This window comes from Rhipicephalus microplus, chromosome X (assembly GCF_043290135.1).
Source record: "Rhipicephalus microplus isolate Deutch F79 chromosome X, USDA_Rmic, whole genome shotgun sequence".
In the NCBI taxonomy this organism is placed as follows: domain Eukaryota; kingdom Metazoa; phylum Arthropoda; class Arachnida; order Ixodida; family Ixodidae; genus Rhipicephalus; species Rhipicephalus microplus.
Window position 1 is genome coordinate 234,944,265 of NC_134710.1, and position 23,029 is coordinate 234,967,293.

General features: G+C 42.0%; 1 protein-coding gene across 1 annotated transcript; it reads left to right on the top strand.

Annotated features, from left to right (window-relative positions):
* Positions 1-12,006: 12,006 nt before the first annotated feature.
* On the top strand, positions 12,007-20,111 carry LOC119187754 (transcription factor A, mitochondrial). The gene is made up of 6 exons (XM_037435830.2): positions 12,007-12,288; positions 16,894-16,964; positions 17,043-17,192; positions 17,343-17,432; positions 17,504-17,560; positions 19,845-20,111. Exons 1-6 carry the CDS (start codon positions 12,159-12,161, stop codon positions 20,034-20,036), a joined length of 690 nt encoding a protein of 229 aa, XP_037291727.1. The 5' UTR covers positions 12,007-12,158; the 3' UTR covers positions 20,037-20,111.
* The last annotated feature ends 2,918 nt before the right edge of the window (positions 20,112-23,029 follow it).

Sequence of the window (23,029 nt, forward strand, 5' to 3'; positions counted from 1 at the left end):
CTGGTTGTATTGTCTCACTATTTTTGTCCTTCATAGCTTGCTTTAGAGCATGAGAGGTTTGCATTATCTCATGCCTTCAGGTATTCAAGGGTTCACACTTTTTCTTTGTAAGTATGTATACATCATCTGCCTGCACAAGTTTCCTGTAAAAAAAAAAAATCTGTGAGCATACAACATAGTTGTGGCACCATTATGCAGTTCTGGGGTCAGCCTATGGCAGTGCCTCCTTTCTCGATGTGCATTTATGCTGCAAATCACCCCTTATCCTCATTTTGCATATGAATTATCAGGGTCAAATGAAATGCAAAGGTGGCAAGCCTTGATAATCGCATAGTGCACACCCTTTGGTCATCACACATCAATGTGCACGCACATTCAGTTTAGCAGCACTGTACATATTCAGAGCTGTTCAAGGTGATGTCTGGACGGCGCGCACTATTCATAGCGAATGCTTGACGCTGTTCGTGTTTAATTTGACGCCAATAGTACATGTGCATTCTATATAGTATTTGTGTGAGCAGGTGCACATTCTTGGTCAGTATGAAAGAGAACAATCTTTAAAAGTGTGCTAAACTTGCTAGCACCAAATACGAGGGCTCATTAAAACAATATCTGACTAAACTGCTGTTCGCTAAATACCGATTGGTGAGGCTGGAACTTATACATCACAAGTAAGCCTAGCTCAGATTTCGTATTTCCTCTTGTGGTACTCACAAATGTGCCTCATATACTATGCATGACTACGTCTATATGCATGACTACGTCTACATGCATGACTACGTCTGTATAGTTTGCCTCTCTTAAGGCCAACTTTGATTAGATGAATTCTGTACATTAAACTATGTGGGGATGTTCATGTGGTTCCAATAGATATAGTGTGTATTTGTGCAGCAAAATACCTTATAAGGTATTTAATGTTCTCAGGTATTTGCATGAGTCTAAACCAAAAAAGAAAAGTTCTACAGAAGCACCCACAAATACATGTTTTAGTCACAGCAGTAATAAAAAGCACATTCTACAAATTGCAAACAGGGGAAAAAAGCCATCCTTGCAAAGCATACCATAATAACATGTACATCTTTGGTACTACACCTCCTGCCCCCAAGATCTTCTGTCACATTACGATGTTCATTGTCTGATTTGCGCTTACTAATGGTTCATGTTCATTTGAATGACCTCAACCAGATTACTTTTATGCAACTTCCAGTGACTATACAGCAATATTTCTGTGAAACACATTCTTGCCTTGTCTTATTGTAGCGGGTGTTTAAACTTTAACACATCTCAGCCAGAAGCTTGTGCTGCATACTATACAGACAAAACACCATAGAATGCTATATTGAGAACTGATGTGTTCTTAATTGAAAGCTAGTGTTGCCACCTTTAAAAAAAAAATGGCCCTTTAAGAGGGGGGTTATGGATTAACTGTATAAAAAATTAATGTTAAACAATAGACCCCGTAAGTTCTGGGCATGCAGTGCCATTTACTATAACATTGCTTTTCTTGAGTGAAATGAACCTAATGTACATGTGCACAAAAACACAAGACTGAGAAAACCAGCTTGTCTTATTGCTGCCATAAAAATACACGTGATTGGAATGACACTTGTACTTTGAGGTTTTGCTTATCGCTCTGTACTTTTCCCATAAAAAGCTTTCTTTTCATCTGAATTCACAAAGCCAGAAACATTGTAGACTTAAACTAAAGTCAATATGTATATATGGGGCATGAATATCCCACAAAAATATAAGATGTTCACATATACATACTCATGCTATAATTTGCTCTAGTATTTCAGCAGTGGCTACACTTTAAGACTTAAAAACACCTGAGAAAATAATAAATAGTTGTGATATTATGACGAAAAACCAGTTAATGGTGGCCGGTCTAAAATCAGACAGATAGCAAACCTATTCATGGTCATATGTTAAAGGAATACTCACAAAAAAATTGTGGCCTTGCATTTTTTTATGCATTGTGTTGCGGGGGCCTGTCAGTTATAACATGACACAACATTTGCTGCAGTCGCACGACAGATAATTACAGGCTCTTCATTACCAACCAGTCTCAATTTTGGTTTGAGAGAGCTCCAAAAACTAAAAGCCGCCGAGTGACTATCACATCTAGCGAGTGCAACACTCGACCTCATTAGCACACTATGTTCGCTGTTGATATTCTGCAGATTAATGGATTCACGAGTGCAGATTCATGCATGTTCACGGCAATCAATTCCACGGGCGATCTCGGCTTCAAAATTTTGTGTCAGTACCCTTTAAGAATGAAGCAACAGCTGTTTCAGACAGAAGTCAAGTAGGTAAGTACAGATAAATAAATGTTCTGTGCTGCAAATAACAGCTTTCAGAGCAGGCTTCACTTGCTCTATCGAAGAGAAAGTGATGCTCAGACATGAGATCTATAAAATACATAATACATAGCGGTTTTCAAGTAAAGTATTCCCTCAGTTATGACTAAATTGCTCATGCGGCTTTCTACTTGCTTTGTATAAGTTTATACATGTGGACATTCGCTCTAAATGCTTGAACAGCACAAATAGACTACGAGTGCCCAAATGCAGATTTTTTTCAACTTTTATTTTGTGAGCCACGCCATAAAATGTACTGTTGGAGATTATGTACAGAAAAAAAACTTGTCCGTAAATGGAGTTCACGACTGGGTGTAAGGGCCACTCATTGAAGAGACACTAAAGGCAACTATTAAGTCGACATTCATTGTTGAAATAGCGGTCCAGAAACCTCGTAGTGTTACTTTTGTGCCAAGGAAGGGCTGATTTTGAAATAAAATCGCGTTTTAGTGGTTCTCATCGGGTTATCGCACTTCAAATTACCCGCCTCAAGAAGCGGACCGACTCACGTCACTGTTGCCGTGCACAACGTGGCTCGTCTTTACTGCACTAGTAGCAGCAGACCGAAAGCAGCGGGAGCCACAGCAGCAGCATCGACCATTGATTGATTTGCCGCCATTGGCTCAAGGATGGCAGACGTGTTGTGTTCAACTGGGCCCCGCTAGATGGTGCGACCTGTCCAGTTTGACCACACGAAAATTGAATTTTTGAACTACTCGCACCATTTCCCGCTGGTAAATCTGGCGGTTCTTTTTTCTATGAATCAAGCAGAAACGATCAAGCAGTATTTTATTGCATCTCTTGATGCAGGGAAGGTTCTTTATTTAGTGCAGCTAGATTGATTACTAGTGATTGATTGTAGGCGGTTCGTCTGATGTCATCGGGATCATTCTGAGAATGTCTTACTGCGGCGCATGTGTTCTTGTGCATTTACCTTAATTTCTCTGTAAGTAGGGCGCTGTTGCTGATGATATTATCGTTCTAGATGGTGTCATACATTGAGGTTTCACTCTGGCGTAAATTATTTGACTTAATTGTCCCTTTAAGTACGAGAATGCCTGGTCACTAAAGGTCCTAAATTATTTGTTGAAGAAAAATTAGTTGTGTTTCTGCAGTTTGTGCAAACTCTGCAAAATAGAGGTGCTAAAATGTAAGTAGACCAAGGACATTACTATCTTAAATAACATAAGCATTAAAGTAGTGTCAAATCAAATTTTCTTCAAATAAAGCAACTGTCAAATGAGTGCCATCATGTGTCTTGTAACATCACAAATGTCTTGATACACATTTCATTCGTAAACAGTTACATTCACAGTACGGTCATGGCAATGTGGAATCTGTGCTATCTGTATGAAGTTCACCGTTTATACATCAGTTGTAGTTGTCAGCTGTCAAAACTTTTCACTGTAGAGAAGTAGAAAAAAAATGTGTTTTTATTATTTATTTTATTTTACTTTATTTACAGTATACTGCAGTCGCAAAGGACCATGCAGGTGGGAAATTACACAAATGTAAGGTAACAAGCACATGTTTAGCCGAAGGTAACACAAGCTCACAGAAGAATCTATCGCATATCTAGAAATATTACAAAAAATATATATCCAGCTTAACCTAACTAGACAACAAAATAATACAGTTTACAGGAGAGGGACGCACATATAGGATTTAACAAAGCCTGAGCATGCATCAAGGTGTATTAAATGCTTTGGTCTTGTGATACACACAATGCACTTCAACTCCAGGTTACACGTCTGGCTGCATGTCAAGCAAGAAATTTCAAGGCTGTTGTTCTTCACTTCTCTCATGGCAACATGTTAAGAGCAAATGAGGAGAAAATATATAACTCAAATTTCTTTGACGACACATGGTTGTCAAAACGTAATAGTGATGGCTCAAATTTTATATGCTAAAGCCAAGGCATCACTATGAGGCAAGCCATAGTGGAGGGCAATTTCAATCACCTCGGGTTGTTTAATGCACACCTAAATTTAAGTAAATGGGCCTCAATAATTTCACCTTTGTTGAAATGCGACCGTAGTAGCCAGTATAAAACCCACATTTCTTCGGTCAGCACCACAGCTTCGTAACCACTATACTATCATGGTTGCTCATTGTCAATGTTAAAAGAAAGCGGTAGAAGGTAACAGAAAGTAAACATGAACACAAAGAACAGAAACTTTCAAAAACAATGTCGGGCTAGTTAATTTTTTATCATAAAATGCATAACTATGCTAATAGATGGGTCTTTCGAGAGGGGCTACGAATCCTACTGACAACGGTGAAATCCAAAGCAAAAATGACACTTTTGTTATATAACCCCTTCCCACGCAAACACACACAAACCCCACTGGCCATAATGAGGTGGCACACGCAGTGTTTTGAGAGTTCAGGAAACGAACCGCAGCGAACCCAGGTTCTGCCTTGACCGCAGTCACATGCGGGCGACTGTGGAAGTTGGGAGAACGCATGACTAGCTACAATGAAATAATGCAGCAGTGCAAGCTAGGAAATGCCAACATCCACCACTACACAACAGATTAAATAAAAAGTAGGCAGTTGCATGGCGGCGTTTGCAAAAAACACACTAACCGAAACCCTGTTATCTTTCCCTGTTATACTGCTAGGGCAACACAGGGCCACATACTAATGGCGGCGTTTGCAAAAAACACACTTACCCAAACCCAGTTATCTTTTATGCCTGTTATACTGCTAGGGCAACACAGGGCCACATACTATAAGAGTGCTTCAGCTTAGATGACAAAGTACACAAACCACGACAAGGCAGTGTCAACCACAGGGTGTGCTGAGAAGAGGCACTGCTGAATTCTGCATTACAACTATGGGCCATCCGGCGAACCAAGAAAGCAGCCAGAGCCTAAGATGGCTGATGCTTAGGCTGGAGCTGAGATCTACCCCAAGTCAACTTTGGACTTAATAAAGTTGTTTTTTAGATGCGGAAGCATCTTATACTCGCGCCTTGTAGTGCGCCGTCCGCACCGCTTCACGAACATTCGACAGCTGACGCGCGCGCATGCGCCGTCGCGCCGTCGCCCACCATCTGTGCCGCGCGCGCTTCTCCTTCGAGAACATTCGACAGCTGACAGCGCATGCGCCGTCGCGCCGTCGCCATCTGTGCCGCGCGCGCGCTTCTCCTTCGAGAACATTCAACAGCTGACAGTGCATGCGCCGTCGCACTGTATATATACTCAAGGTCGGCGCTCGCTCGCTCAGTTGCCGCTCCTCGGTTGGTTTGTACGGCGCGTCGACGTCCAAGGTCGCGGTGAAATGAATTCCAACGAATCCACAAACACAATGATCGACGTCCCTTCGACCAGCGCCGTCCTTTCGCATACGTGTGTACGTGTTCACTCATTTAACACCCCCTCCTACAACCACGTTAACCAATTTAGCCATCGACCCAAGTAAGTCGCAATTTAACACCCCATTTCACAACCACGTTAACCAATTTAGCCATCGACCCAAGTAAGTCGCACTTTAACACCCCGTTAACCAATTATATGCTCCGCATCCTCCTCAGTGTTCCCCCGAGGGAAGCTGCGGGCAATTTTTCAAAATCGACAAATGTTATGCTTGCAGACAAGGACATAGGGAAATGTGAATGTGCCGACTGTTTCCTTTCTGTTCTTTCCGTGTTGACGTACATTACTTCTCTTAATAAGACCATTACAAGACAAGTGCTGGACTTGCAACTGAAATTTATATAAAATGGTTGCCCTACCCTAAATCCTCTCCACATGTGTAGCATGGGCGTGTCGCTGGGTAGATGGTGTTTATGACAGTACGGCTGAAGAAAAATAATCGCGTAAGGTGTGTTGAATAAATCGTTTTTATGTATAAAGAACATACCAAATTTGGGCGTATAATTATTAATTTGTGAAAACAATTCTGTTGCATTGATTATAACTGTTTTTTTTTTTTTTGGCGCTTGCGCTCTTTGACGTTTGGTGAGAGCACTAGTTCGTTACGTAGTCGTGACGCACTTCTTGAGGCCAGGTTTCGCGGAGTGTCCGCCCTTGTCTTCTTTCTCTGTGGCGAAACGCCGAAGGAAAGAACAACAACCGCACTCTACGGTTACCCAACACACACTGTTTTTATTTTACAGTCGCCTTGAAACCCGATGGATGGATGAATGTACCCTTTAGATCAGGCGGTGGCTAGCGCTACCAAGCCGTAATACTTAATGAACCAAAAACTAGATTTATTTTTTTTCTTTAAATAATGAAGTTGAGGATTCGTACTTCGCAGTGAAGGGTTTAATTTTCACTCGTGCCTTGACTTTAGCCACCAATCAGATAACCTTCTTCTAGTTAAGTCTACCCGCTTAAAGTCTATTTTGCCCTCGCTGTCCCTAAATCCCAGTGCTTTGAAAAACTCTGCGCCATCATCCTGAACTATAGGGTGAAGCCCTTTACAGAACATTATCAAGTGTTCGGCAGTTTCTTCTTCCTCTCCACACGCACTGCATACTGTGTCTACCCCTTCGTATTTGGCCCGATATGTCTTGGTTCGCAGTACTCCCGTCCTGTCCTCAAACAGTAGAGAACTACCCCGAGTATTATCATAGATCCTTTCCTTAGCAATTTCCTGCTTAAAGGTTTGATAGGTCTCAAGTGCGGACTTCTTAATCATGCCCATTCTCCACATGTCAGTCTCAGTTTCCTTCACTTTCTTCTTAACCGACAGTTCTTTTTGGTTTGGCCACCTGCTGTTTTCTAAGTATTTACCAGTCAATTTCCTGGTTCGCTTCCTCCATTTTGTATCGACATTCTTCATGTACAAGTAGCTGAAAACCTTCCTAGCCCAATGCTCCTCCCCCATTTCTCTCAATCGCTTCTCAAATTTTATCTTGCTGCTAGCTTCCCTGCCCTCAAATGATGTCCATCCCATATCACCTTGTACTCCCTGATTTGGTGTATTCCCATGAGCTCCTAAAGCAAGCCTACCTATTCCACGTTGCTTAATTTCTAATCTTCCTTGAACTTCTGATCTCATGCACAAGACCGCATTGCCGAACGTCATACCTGAAACCATGACACCTTTCCATATTCCTCTCACAACATCATATCTATTGTAATTCCACAGTGCCCTATTTTTCATCACTGCTGCATTCCTGTTACCTTTAGTCGTCATGTATATTTCGTGTTCCCTCAGGTACTCGGTCTCATTGCTTATCCATATGCCCAGATATTTGTATTTATCTGTTATCTCTAGCGTGACCTCCTGTATTCTAAGCTCACTACCTTCGTTATCATTGAAAATCATGACTGCTGATTTTTCCTTACTGAATCTAAAATCTAACCTATCTCCCTCATTACCGCAGATGTCCATCAATCTCTGCAAATCTTCCTTGTTGTTGGCCATTAGCACTATATCATCTGCGTACATTCATGCTGGTAGTGCCTGATCAATGAGTTTCCCTTGTTTGACTAAAGAGAGGTTGAAGCCCAGTCCACTTCCCTCTAATTTGGCCTCTAATCCTTGTAGGTACATCATGAATAATAAGGGTGACAGGGGACACCCCTGCCTAAGCCCCCGTTTTACCTCTGCAGGCTTGGATACCTGTTTTTCCCCCTTTATAACTACCTTGTTACCTTTATAGATATCCTTTAAAAGATTAGTGACTACATGTTCCACGCCTAGTGCGTCCAGTATTCCCCACAATTCCTCTTGAACCACGCTATCGTACGCTCCCTTGATATTCAAAATTGCTAGCCACAGGGGCCTGTGTTCCTTTTCTGCTATTTCTATGCACTGCGTCAGTGAGAACAGATTGTCTTCCAGCCTCCTGTATTTCCGAAACCCATTCTGCAGTTCTCCCAGCACCCCCTCATCCTCTATCCATGCCTGAAGTCTTTCCTTTATAATCTGCATCGCCAGCCTGTAGACCACTGATGTGACTGTTATGGGACGGAAGTTGTTTATGTCAGCTTTGTCCCCCTTCCCTTTATAGATCATGCTCATCCTGCTAAGCTTCCATCCATCGGGAACTTCCCCATCGATTATTAGTTTGCTCACTGCCTCTAACAAAGCCTGCTTAGACTTCGGACCTAATGTCTTTATCACCATAATTGGAATGCCATCTGGACCTGTTGATGTACTACTCGGAACCCTTTTCTCAGCCCTTTCCCACTCACGTTGTGAAAATGGAGCCATTGCACCACTTGGTTCGTCCTTGTCTATTGTGGTGCATAAAGCACTTCTTTGTTGAAATTTTTTTGTCACCCTTGTTCTTACATATTCAATAGCTTCGTCCCCTTCTAGCCTAGCACCTTGGGCTGTAGTTATAAACCTCTGCTCTCGGCTCGTCTGATTTCTTAGGGAGTTTAGATGGTTCCAAAATTTCGCAGCTGCCTTTCTATCTTTTTTATGTACTTCTGCCAGCCACTGAGCTCCTTTTCTTCTAATCTTTTCATTGATCAGAAGGGATGCATCCCTTCTACAGCTTAGAAAGGTTTCCCATTTTCTTTCAACATCATCTGTCGGTTCACCCCGCTGCTTAGCATGTCTGTGTTCCCTAAAGGCTTCCTGACGTTTTGCTATGCTCTCTTAACTTCCTCATCCCACCAACCCTGGATGCCAGAGCAGCGCCCCCTGGCATCCTCACATGTCATTCCGAAACCGAAAGCCAGAACACAACAGTATTATCCTGTAAGCATTACAACATAAATGTAGTGCAAAAAAAAAGAAAAAGACGTGGACAATAAAAGGAACGTGACAAGTGCTTTCACAACTGAAATCTTTATTGCTTGAGCTGAAAATATATAATATCTAAGCTTGACGCTCCACTAAATCTTCCGAATACACTTCGTGGGCAAAGCAAAAGGCAAGGAACTAAAACAAGAACACACCTCCTGCAGCCCCTTCCTACCTTCCTCCCCAGCATCAAGTTTGTATGTTATATATTTTCGGTTCAAGTAATAAAGCTTTCAGTTGTCACTAAGCGCTTGTGGTGTAGACTTTTTTGTCCTCGTCTTTTTTTGCACTGTATTTATGCCCTAATGAATCAGTACCAACTCGCTCGCTTCTCCGTTTTGCTCCTCTAGGCATGGTCCATAACAGTTTGAAGCTGTTTCAGTGAACTTAATAATCTAATCTCACAGTACGGTTGAGTAGTCGTAGCAGCAGAAAACCTTAATTATTTAAGCAGCATGGGTCAGTCTGAGTTGTCTGGCAGGGTTGCACCCGGCAACTACAACTACACAGCACTCACAAGTATTTTCCATTGACCACTTGAAATCGCAGTGGGAAAAAAAAAAACGTCGTTTCCAAGCACATTCAGTCTTTGTTTTCTCCAACATACCACAAGAATGACATCTTCGCACATGTATACTCGACTATAAGATTTATTGAAAAATGAAGCAGGGCATAATAAGTTTCATTTCTTGTTCCACTTACCACACCATTGAAATTTTAATATATCAATTGATTTGGAGAGATTTAGTACAGCAGACTAGGTGGTGTTTATTAAAAAAATGTCCCCTGCTTGTGCCTTTGTGTTTCTGGTACTGTGTGATTGCTTCTTTCATATAAATGTTATGAGATTATGTTGCCATCAAATAGAAACACGTAACACATACTATGTGCAGACAAAAGCATACAGACAAGATTTCAAAATCTGCTTAGTTTAGCTCGAGTGACCTCAGGCAACAAATTAACCCGGTAATGCCCAGGAACAGTTATGCCTTAAGAAAAATTGTGAGAAAATGCTAACTGTTTTTACTCTTCTTGTTGTACAGTTCATTTTAAAAAAATGTGAAAGAAATTTCGTTTGAGGCATAAGGTAATTAGTATGAATTATTTAGAAATAATTATTTACTATCGTATAATATGCAAGTCACTGTGCCTTATGCAGGATAAGAGTGAAGAGAAAAAGGAGAGGAAGGGACTATTTTGTTTTGTTGATTGGAGATCGAGGAACGGACGAAAAGATGAACAAGAAAAATACAGGATCGGTGGGGGGAGGTTTGCCAGGTTTGTTTGCTCTAGCAACATTTGTTTTTTTTTTTTCATTGAATAATGTCCAACAAAACATATTCTTTATAAATACAATATTTGGCAATTCTTATAGTGAACAAGCAATGCAAAGCATTATATTTTTTTTTCCTTTCGGTTAATACAACATAAGAGACGTCATGCTAATTGCTATATATATATATATATATATATATATATATATATATATATATATATATATATATATATATATATATATATATATATATATATATATATGTGGTTAACTATGTGCATACTACACACACAGTGATATGTGCAGGTGGGCTAGTTAGATTAGCGTGATGGTATGTGTCAAAGCACATAAAGAAAGCACTACAACACTGAAGACATACAGAAGCACGTATGTGTGCCTATTATTTTGTGTCATTCTTGTTACTAATGCGCACTGCCATATCTCACGTTGTCATGTTGGGATTATGAGAGAAAAATAAGTACACGCCACAGCACCTTCAAATCAACCGCTTGACCAACAGCGGATGCTTTCCCCGACTGCCAGTAGGTGGCAATACAAACGACACAAATTTACAACAAATTTAATGCCTTTACACAATTGTTTTTTTCCTCTACACAAGTGATGAAGCACTGAAACATAAACACAAAAAATTACAAAATATTAGCGAAGTTTGAGCAATAACAAAACTGCTTTATCGTGAAATATTCACCTCTGTTTTTCAGGCTTTCACGCCGCACTAAACCATGTCAAATTATATTATTCGTTGAATACCAGTTCTGCCTAAGTCATATCTACAATTTTTTTTTCGCTTGTGTGGAAATTATCCTAACAAAATGGTCCTAACGCTGTAGCAGTCGAAACTAAAGTAGGCAGCAAACGATTGAAAGCACTTACCATTTCTCCGGTTCCTGCACAAAGTTTGCCATTTTTTACAAGGAGATAGTGAGCTAGAACAATCAGAGCATCCTGTTTCGATTGCAAACTCTCATTACATGATTTGTAGAGCAACTCCAAACCAAAATACTTTTAAAATAGCGGGACATTGAATAATGCTCTTGGAGAACTCATCACGAGCAGACTCACGTCAAACCTGCTACTGTACTGTACCTCTTATCACAATAAAACAGTCGACCAAGAACGAGAGCCACGTCGTATCAATGACCGTGCTCGTGCACGCAAGGCACAGATGACCAGAAGAAGAAGTAGAGAAGAAGGAGAAGAAGAAAAAACTTAACCCACGCCCCTGCGTCCAAGCCGTTTAAGCTATCCACAGGGATGTATGCTCCGCTGTGTTTGATTACATCAACGCAACTAAAAGATTACCATGCTAGTGAACCACTACCTTTTCAGATCTTTAGTTTATAAATCGTAGTTATGTCTTTCAAAAACAAAAGATGGTTTGACCGCTTGCTTAGCACACATTTTTGTTTTTGGTAGTATTATTTTAAGCTACTTTTTCAGATTGGCTTCATTTTCAGTTTAGTTTCATTTAAGTATCCTGCCGCCCGGTTCTTGGCCCATCCCCCTTTGTGGCCCGTAAGCGCCATCCATCAGAGGTCATCAGCATCAGCTATCCAAGCCAAGGTCGTAGTCGCAAGCGTGTCATGGATAGAGTGTACTAGAAGGATCTTCATGGAGGACGGTAGCAACGGTCGTGTATTGACGGTCGTGTATTGCGAGTAGTAGGCCGTGGCGCGTGCAGTCCGTGCAACTATGCACGCTGGAGCACAGCCTGTGGCTGGAGTAACATAACAGGCAAACGATACTCTCCAAAATAGTGTAAACAGCTCACCTTTGAACTACAGATGTTAAGAGCGTGGCTATCTTTTCGTGAACTCTCGACCAAAGCTAGTTTACCCTGCCGTCCGAAGCGCCTGTCTGGTTATAACTTATTTCTGAAGACGATCTGGCCTTCGTTGAAAAAAGAAAACCCAGGTAACATATTCAAAGATCTCGATTTTGCTTGCTCGCAAGACATGCTAGTCTGAAGGAAACGAAAAGGCACGGATGACTTGACCTGTTAGCAGTGTCAGTTAGAACGTCGCACGTTTGGAATTTTTGTGAACTGCTCAGCTTCATGTAACTCAGTAGTATGTATAAATACAGTAAAATTTTGCAGCAACACGACGTTCGCGGCGGCCGCAGTTTTCAAGTAGTCATGCAACTCGCATTGCCACCACCTTTACGATTGATATTGATCTCCAGCTATCACCGGGGTGAAGTTGTGATATTGATGCATTTACTGTGCCCTGCTAACATTTATTCTTGGTTAGCCCTTCCCACTTGACTGCATTGACTGCATAGGTCGTGTGAAGTCGCTAAAGCTGGTCTTACTAGGGGTGTTTTGTTTCTCTGGTTTCGAGTCTCTGTGAGCTTGCAGCCGAAATTTTTGTCTAATTTGTCAATACAGCTTAAAAAAAAAACTGCGCACATATGTCTAGCTTCAGTAATGTAGTTATGGTGTATATTATAAAACAGGACAATTCCTTGAAATGTACACTCAAGAAATGTACCTAATAATGCGACAGCTTATTGTCACATTGTACTGTCTAGAATCACTGAATTGCTTTGCTCCCTACTGAATGACGATATGCCTCGTCCACAAGAAAGGAATCTTGGAGTATTTGCAGTGCATATGCTCATATGCTTCTTACACTAAAGAGGCTGTAAGTTGTAGCAGTTTGTGTGCATGCACTTATATATGCTTTTTTTTTACCATACAATTTTAGCTTTTTTGCGCGATCGAATCCCGGCTGCAGCGGCTGCATGTTCAATGTAATGATTTGATTGATTTGTGGTGTTTAACGTCCCAAAACCACCATATGATTATGAGAGACGCCGTAGTGGAAAGCTCTGGAAATTTCGACCACCTGGGGTTCTTTAACGTGCACCAAAATCTGAGCACACGGGCCTACAACATTTCCACCTCCATCGGAAATGCAGCCGCCGCAGCTGGGATTCGTTCCCGCGACCTGCGGGTCAGCAGCAGAGCACCTTAGCCACTAGACCACCGCGCCGGGGCTGCATTTTCAATGTAGGCGAAAATGCTGTAGGCCCGTGTGCTCAGATTTGGGTGCACGTTAAAGAACCTCAGGTGGTAGAAATTTCCGGAGCCCTCCACTACGGCATCAATCATAATCATATGGTGGTTTTGGGATGTTGAATCCCACATATCAATCAATGTCATATGATCGTTTCTGCCTTATGACATTTGCTGTGCTCAGCTTGGTAGGGTTGCACAGGGCTCTTCGTTCAAATTTTGCTGCATTAACCTGTAAGATAGCTGCAAGATGAATGTTTTGGGCTTCTCCGTTCACTTGATTGTCTCCCCTCTATTAATGTGTGTATTGACATCCCAACTGTTCGAAATGGGTGCACCAATTTCCATACCAGCTTGCATCTCGCCATCTCCTGCTTAACTGATGGATGTACTATCGTGAGCAATATGAGCTCGAACACGCGACGTGGTGGCAAGTGGCATCAAAACCAAGATAACGTGATACGTGGATGGCGCTGCCGAAACCGAACGAGAAAGGAGGGGTGGTCTTCCACTGTCTGTTGGCACTCCCGCTTCGCTAGCGTTGCGGGCAAATGGCTGATGATTGCGTGCAATCTGCTGCTAGCGATGATAACACGAAGAAAAATGCACGAAAAACAAAGTGAGTGAAAGACATGCACGAAAATGCGCATCCGACACCGCCTACATATAATACAGGCGTGGCATCAAGGCAGCCTACGTCACAGCCGATATCTCAGCAGCTACATGGGTGATTCGGTGTGACTGTGTGCGTTATGTGAGTTCATATTACCACAGCCACTAACATGCAATAAGCCGCTGTTTTGCAGTAACGATGCTTAGGCGGAAGTGTCAACAGATACCAGAAGAGGGGTGCCTTTTCCACTTAGCTTCCGACAACGGCCGCTGCGAATCAGCCGATATAGCGTTCGAGGCTATTTGCCACGTGCTCGTGTGTTCGAACTCATATTGCTCATGAAAGTACTTTACAGCTTCATCAATGACCGTGGCATAAGCTGGCATTGTGCTAATCTTCTTACTTTCCTAAAAAAAATGTCATCTCTCGCTTTGGTTGTCAGAGCCTCCGTGGGTCACACATTGGCACACTTATTCAAGCACCACTATGCCATGAGCCAGTTTGTTACTGATCATGTAATCATACCATTGCTGATCAACTGCTGAAATACGACGTTGTGAAGTCAAACATTCCCCAGACATCGCCAGCTTTTCTTAAAACTATAATATATTCATTGGTTCTGCATTCACTATAACTGTCTAAAGAAGACCTCATTAGACAACCACTACAGTGAACTGGCACATACAGTTACTTTTACAGAGCAGAACTATTTTCACTTTATTTAGACTCTAGCCATTGACAGGTAGCAATAGCACTGCCTTTTTACCTAAAATGGTACTTAGAACAACTAAGTAGCTTGTATGGCTTTAATGTCATGCTTTTGCAACAGCAGTTTTTAAAAGGCTTATAGATTATGTGTTCTATGACCTTTAACCTCTGTAGACTATGCAGCAGTGTAGTCTTTAATGTGACTTGATGGCTATTTTCTTGCATGTTGAGCATCAAATTGAGCAAGTCGTCAGCTTGGTTTGAAGCAGCGTTTTTTTTTTTATATGGAAAAGCTTGCACTAAATTTTTTCAGTGACAAACTCATGCATCTACCAACTTTCTTGAACCAACATCACTTTGTGGACCTTTTCTCACATCTGATGCTTTACATCAAGTAAATAAATAATAATGAAAAAACACTTTTCATTCATGATTGCACCTTGAAATCTTTCTCCGAGTACTACCTATCCGCCCGTTCTTTAGGATACGGTGCATTCAAGCACTTGTGCAGCATGCTTACATTTCTTTCAACACTGTGCCTTAGTGATCTATGCACCTTCCAAACTTCACATGGGAATAACTGGTGCTGACCTTGGTGCTTTGCAGGCACGAAAAATTCCACATTGTGAAATCCATGAGCCGTAGTCAAGTGCATTTACACTACTTACAGAAGAATTTCAATACAGTCCATGGCGTATGCTGCCTTTTTTGCAATTTATTGTCTTCTTACTTGGAGCCAATACTTTCATGGTGGTTAATTTGTTGTTCATGTAAGCAGGCTGGTGAAAATAGGATATTAGTATTCTCACATCAAAAAAGACATGTTTTTGAAAGTGAGATAAGTTCAATTAGCTACAAGAGTTGGACAGGTCTGTATGTCGCAGGGCCATCTGGAAGTTTCCCAAAACACGTCCCGATATTTTGACCATGTCCTGTTGGTACATCTTGGATCCGTTTGATCTTTGATGGATGTCATGGTGCTGCATTTCCGATGGAGGCGGAAATGTTGTAGGCCCGTGTGCTCAGATTTGGGTGCACGTTAAAGAACCCCAGGTGGTCTAAATTTCCAAAGCTCTCCACTACGGCGTCTCTCATAATCATATAGTGGTTTTGGGACGTTAAACTCCACATATCAATCAATCAATCATGATGTCATGGTGCTTTATTCACCTAAGCTTGCTTGAGGTCACAAGCTTAAAGATTGTTTGAAGCTTAACCATGTGCTTAGTGGGTTGAGAATTGGTTCAGTATATGCTCTTTCCTTCACTGAAAGCTGGTATGAAGGTTGTTGGTGGTGACTGGATTTTGTGCTCAATAATTTAGGCTCTAACTGTCTCCATTAAAGTATTGGCACTCACTTACAACTAAAAACCTTTATGAAGAGTATTTGCTGTGACTAGTAGACCTTTTTGTTTTACAATCTATGCCGTAATGCTATGCGTGTTTACAGTTTGGCTCCCAAAGTAATTAACTCCTCCTCTCTCTGCTTCCTTCAGTACTGTTAGGAATCTTTTATACATTCAACAATTCTTTTCTATGTTTGGTCAATGATTTTCAGTATACACCTCTCTATTTGATTGCTTGACATGCCGTATAGTCCAATAATCTTTCCTACTCTTTTTCCACTGACAACTGGTATTAGCAGAAGTTGCATTACAATGTTATGATGAGTTTACTTTGTCCAGCCCTTTCCCTGGCTTTTTGGTTTGTTATAGGTTCCTGGTGCTTCACCTCACTGAGCTTGTCCTAAAATGTCATTGAATTTACCAAGTTCTGAAAAAAGTTTCTCTCTTAGTTATCTGATTCAGTGAGCTGACATAACTTTGTCATCATTGTCATAAAATAATTATTGGATGTTTGAAAATGTATTATAGGCTTCTTCAATCTTGCTGTGATCGTGAGTTGCCATGATGGCTCTTTTTATTGTGAGGATGATTGTAAAGAGGAAACACATTTTTCTTTGGAATTTCCAGCTTCTCTCCATAGATAGATTTGTTCTATTATAAATATTTATATTTAGTCATTTGTGCATTGCAGTAAACACTGCTTAATTATGTTGGTAGTGATAAGCTAGTTGTATTGCTGCAGGCCAACCAACTTACAATGCCAGGTGATGCTTATTACTTGTATCAAGGATTTTACCTCTATCAAGTCACTTTAAGCAGTTTATCATTTGCAGGAAAAGATTTCCGAAAGGTGGCCTTAATTGCTGCTGAAAAATGGAAGGCGGTAGATGAGGATACAAAACAGGCAAGGGTAGCATCTACAGCATGTGTGATATAGTTAATTAATGCTACTGTTACTGAGCTTATCTTTCTGACATTTCAGCTGTATGCCAAAAAAGCAAGGGATACCATGGTACTACAAGAGAAACAGTATAATGAAGATCTGTCCAGTTTGAATATTGAAGAGATTATGGCATCTGGTCAAAAAGCCAAGCACCCACTCCTGAGGAGAAGGAGTCGTCGTCTGGAGGCAGTGAGCTGCTTTTCTTGTTATTTGGTTTTTATTGTTACATCTGTTGTTGTGACAACAGATACCAGTGCCATTTAATGTAGATTATGCCCACTTTCACATCACTCCGAGGGCAGTACTAACATGTGCAGTTCTCCATTTTTGACTTTTCAGAAGGTGCGACAGCTAAAGAAGCCAGGACTTCCTCGATCGGCATATACTTTTTTCTGCATTGAAGCCAGACAGCCCAACCGAAAAATTGCTGTAAGTACTTACACATATTCATTATCAAGTTACCAGTAACTTAATCAGTTTTTTCTTTGGTCCTGCTTTAGGAACAGGCAAAAGTTCTAGCAGAAAAATGGAAAGCCCTTTCCGAGTGTGAAAAGCAGGTAAGGAGTTTCAAAGGTAGTAAACTTCACACGAGTGACCTTAAGAAACTGGTAACTTTCACTAGCAACTCAGATTAGAATTACAAGAGAAAAAGGCTGAGCAAAACAAAATCTGTGCATTTTATTAAATGAGTGTGTAATAAGCTGTCGATGTGTAGTTAATTTTTTAATATGTTGGTACTTCAAATATGCTTGTGAAAGTCTTATTCAAGTTTGTTATCAACAAGTCAGTCTGAGAGTACAACATTGTATGTGATTTTAGTTTGCCTTTTTGCATATGAATTAGCACTCACATCGTACATTGTATAGAAAAAATTATGATTGCACACCATCTGTGGCCGATATAAGTGATGCATGATTTCACGAGCATTGCCAATTTTACTGTCATGCTTGTGTGTATTTTAGCTACATAAAATGGCGAAAAGTGTTCTTGGTAAGAACGGACAATTAGAGACTAATGTTTTGGAGCATCTAACCAGATGTTTCAGCAGATTTTTTTCGTTTTCAGAGCAGAATCTTGAGTAACAAAATCTTAGAAGACAGAACAGACATAGTACTCGATTCAACAATGATTTGTTTGCAGTCAGATATGATGGTTACTGTACAAAATACAATCCATGTGCAATATGTGAGGCAGCGAAGATTGAACTGGACTGTTCTTCTCTCATTGAGGATAAATATGGAACGCTTATGCACTCTTGGCTCTTTGAAGCTCATCACTAGCTGCTGATTCATTTAATAAGCATGCTTTTTGTCTTTGAGCCAGTTCACAAAAACGTAGTTGTGAAACAGAAAAGAGACTGGAATGTTGCCATGCTATCATACTCAATACTCAATGCCTGCTATGTTTTGACAAGGTTTCATACTCTGTTATCTAGCTCATTTGGCACTTTGACTTAAGTTGTCAGGCTGAGCTTCCACGTGGCTTTATACCATACAGCAAGGGTTCTATTCTATACTAAGGCAGTTGCAATTCTTTGTAAAATAGAGCAACAAGTGTATCGTTTTACATCCTAGTGAAATTGCTGGAAGAGATTCTGTTGTGTAATCTCAGCTTGTAAATTATAGTGGGTAAGGCGCAGAGCTAGTTCTGCTTTATGACTAGCTCACAAGGCTGTGAAAGCCCTCTTGTGTTTTTTGAGGACGACAGGTTTGTGTGAACGCCTCTTACTTGTGGTGGAGTTCTACCCGCTGCAGTGAATTTACTGTCTGCCTTCCCTTTTTTTCTTTTTTTCTCTTCCCTCTTTTCCTTCCCTAATTCCCCAATGCAGGGTAGCCAACCAGATGTCTTTCTGGTTAACATCCCTGGTTTCTCCCGTTGTTTGCTTCCTTCCTTCCGTCCACCTTAGATCATTTGCTTTTTATTGCAGTGTTACTGAAAATATCTCCAACAGAGCAGTAGTGCAATACCAAGGCCTAGACGGTAGAAGCAAGACAAGACAAGTGCTATATCTAATAGCACTTTTCTCTCATTCAGATTACATTCAGAGCAGCACCTCATAATTGGGCCAACACTATCATCTTCAGCCTCATATCATTGTAAGAAGACAGAGTTACAGCATATATTTATTACATTACCATCATTAGCTCAGCAGTTTTGGCATTCTTTTCTTTAGTACAAGTATGGTTTCGATTATTTGGTCTAAACACTTGCATATTAGATTTCCTTGCACACTTGCCCCTCACCAGGTTTTTACATGGTGAATGATCTCTAGTGCACAGATCATACGCTCACAATCACCTGAAAGGCCAACTAAGGACTTAAAGAAGAAGGGAAAAAAAAAACTTTACTCTCTTCTTGGTGCAGTCTGCTTTTCTGCCATTGCCCTTAATCATTATTGAAAGATAATACTGTGCTTCACCTTTTGTTTTATTTTGCTCAAAGGACAGCTTACATGAAGTCTCAGACAAAGCTTCTCTGCACACCAAATTATTTCTTTGCCTGCCATAGCACAGTTTACATCTAGATTCTTTAGCTTGTGCTGGATGCGCACCTCGTTCCTGCCTCTACCTGATGGGTTAGGTTCTATTATTTGCCTATATATGAATTTGAGAGGGTGAAATGGGTGGGGCATTAAGAGCTTTTCCGAGGTCAACGTTAACCTGGAGCCTCCTAGTGTGTGATTTCACATAGCGGCATTTAAGTAACTACCAATTTAATTGGTGTGCCATACGCTGAAATATGACTGTTTAAGAGGAGATGTGCCACTCGCTGTGATATGACTGTTTAAACTAAAAAGTTGCCCTAATGCTTGGAATGCCTAGTAACTGTGCTTGTTTGTAGGTCTACCAGCGGAGAGCTGAAGAGGACAAAAGGCGCTACAATGATGACATGATTGACTGGGAAATGTGCATGCAGCAGACCGGAAACTCGGAAATTCTACAGAAATATTTTCTAGAAAAGTATACGCTTGAAAATGTAAAAAAACACCTGGTCAAGAGACTAACACAATGGGAAGAAAGCTTAGGAGGATGAGAAGTGTTGGCAGAAAGATCTGCTGAGTGTAAATAAATGGAAACAAGGAAAAGCATTAAAATAGTTGCCACTTTATTGTTATGTGGTGTTATATTGAAGACGGAGTCTTCCTAGGCTGCTTCCACCTACAGTCTGTAATGGATATAATGGGCTATGATCAAGACTATTTAATATCTGACAGAAACAAACAGCAAAAAAAAACCCAAAGAACTATGAGCAAATATTCAAAGTAGGCAAACAACACCAAGAAATAAAACATTGCAAAAGTAGTGTTATAAAAATAAGCTAAGAATTACAACATGACAGTCAATGCTTTAAAAAACAAAACGGAGCATTTCTTTCAACTTATTACCAGTTTAATGGTTTAAGTTATCTGTCAAATTTTTGTCAAAACCGGCCCTTCTGTTATCCTTTCATAATGTCTCTGCATAATTGTTACATTATTACGTTGACTCCGTTAAAGTAATTTTTTGCCAGCATTGTTGTCATGATAACCGTGCACTCTGCAACCTGTGAATCATAAGATCTTTTTAGGGAGGGTTGAAAAGGCAAATGCACCCTGCATTCACATAAAAAACAGCGCCAAAAACGAGAGACAAGAAAAAGAAGGAGACAGACAGCGGCACTGAACTTACAACAAGATTTATTTGCCAGAACTGCACAATATGTACTTGGGCAGCTTCTAACAAAAAAAGAAAATACAAAACAAACAATACAGAATCCACCTAACAACCACATAGTCATCTTCACAACGCACCATGAGCAGCACGTGTGCTAACGTGCCGAAGGAAATCTATTTCTTTTAATGATAGCGCAATCGAAGGCCTGCTGACACATGCACTGCCCAGCCTTTCTATTTCTGAAACCTCATAAATTTCGCGTATCAACTGGTCCCGATGCCGCCTGATGACGGTACAAAGCTGAAAATCAGGGACACAGCCGCAGTCTCGGCAATGAATGCCGAGATGGCCCGAAACTGTAGAGGAGACGTTGTGAGCGTGCTCTTTCAGCCGCTCATTTAAACACCTGCCTGTTTGGCCGATGTACCACTTGCCGCAAGACAGGGGTAGTGAGTACACCACTCCTTCAATGCATGGTACGTACTTCTTTCGATGCTTGACTTTGCAGCCTCGCTCGCCCCTCGAACCAGGATTCACGGCTCTGCACAACCTAGCCAGTTTTTCTGGGGCAGAAAAAACCAGGTCTACGTCGCACCTGCTGGCTACTTTTTTGAGATTGTGGGTGACGCCGTGGATATAGGGAATAACGACGAAGTTTCGTTTCCCACGTCCCTTATCCTTTGTACGGTTCTGAGCATTATTTTCTGGGCTCGTTCTGATTTCTCTGAGTAGGCACTCAGCAACGGCGGTCAAAACGTACATCGGGAAACCAGCTTCTGTAAGGCGTTTAGTTTGTTTATTAAAGCTGGACAGAATTGTGTGATGGCAGGACTTTCGCAAAGCGTTTGTGTAGCAAGTCTTAGCAATAGCGCGCTTCACCACTTTCGAATGTGCTGAACCAAAAGGGAGGATTGGCTTGTTGGCGCGTGGCTCATAGGCCCAACACACGTGGGAAGGACTCAACGTTAACATTAAATCTAGGAACCTGATGGCTCCTCTGTCCGGAACTTCATGTGTTATAACAAGCGGAGAAAGACACTTACTGAAAATTTCTAAAATACTAGTCAAAGGCGGACCATCCGAGGAGGTTCCAGCTTGAAACAACACAAGGAAATCGTCAACATAGCGGAATACTCTCTTAACAGATGTGGTGGTGGTGGTAAAAAACATTTATTTCAGAAAAAGTTTACTAGAGAGTGCCGACGTGGCCCATCGGCGTGCTAGAGTGGCAAGACCCTATTCCGGGACGCCAGTGGAGCTGGAAGCTGCCCGTGCGCGCTCCACCAAGGAGCGTTGTGCAGCCAAGGTAGAGCAGCCGAGCAGGTGCTCCTCCCAAGCCTCTCTAGTTGGGATAGGAAAAGGGGATGAGAAAGGGACGGGATTAACTGGGCACGATGCTACGACGTGATATGTGTCAGCGAGCACATGACAGGTCGAGCAGGTGCCATTGATTTCCGGCAAAAAGTGCCTGGCGACCGCCGGACTGATAAAAGTGTTCGTCTGCAGGCGGCGCAGCAGTCGTTCGTCCGCTTTCTCCAAACCGCGTGCGGGGTCCGGGTAGAGGCGGCGCGAAGCCCGGTAATAAGCCAAAATTTCGCGAAAGCGCGTCAGGTTGGTATTGCCAGATTCCGTCTCGGGACATGGAGGGGCAACGGCCCGGACAGAAGAAGCGCGGGCAGCGGCATTTGCCGCCTCGTTGCCGGGCAGGCCCGAGTGGCCTGGGGTCCACACTATACGAATGGGATGAGGGTTAAAGCGCCAAGAGGCTGCCTGTAGTAGGCTAGCCGCCAGCGGAGCAATGGAACCCTGAAGGTACTGAGAACAGGCCGAGCGCGAGTCCGTCAGGATGGTGCGTGAGGCAGGGTGAGAGGCGGCCAAAGCTATGGCAACCTCTTCAGCGTGCGTTACTGTGTCTGCTCGAAAGGAGAGGCCATCTACGTATTTGCCCTCTGTAATCACGGCAGCCGTGAAGTGACCCGAGGGGGAGGGACCCGAGACGTCCACGTAGAAAACACCAGGACGATCGGAGTGTCGCGTATGAAGGGCCGCGGCGCGTGCTAGCCTACGGCCAGGATGGAGGTCAGGGTTCATATTACGGGGTAGAGGTTCCACCCATAGCTTTTGACGCCAGAGCTCTGGTATCGGCTGCAGAGGGTCTTGGTCAGATATCGGGTTAAGGCCAAGTCTGTGTAGAAGACGGCGCCCTGAAGGCGTCTGCGACAGTCGATTGATTTGGTTAACGCGATGAGCTTCGCGCATCTCTGCAAAGGTGTTGTGTACCCCCAAAGCCGTGAATCGGCTGTTGGAAGTTGCAATAGGTAGGTCCAGAGCGCGTTTGTATACTGAACGAAGAAGGACGTCCAGCTGGTGCTC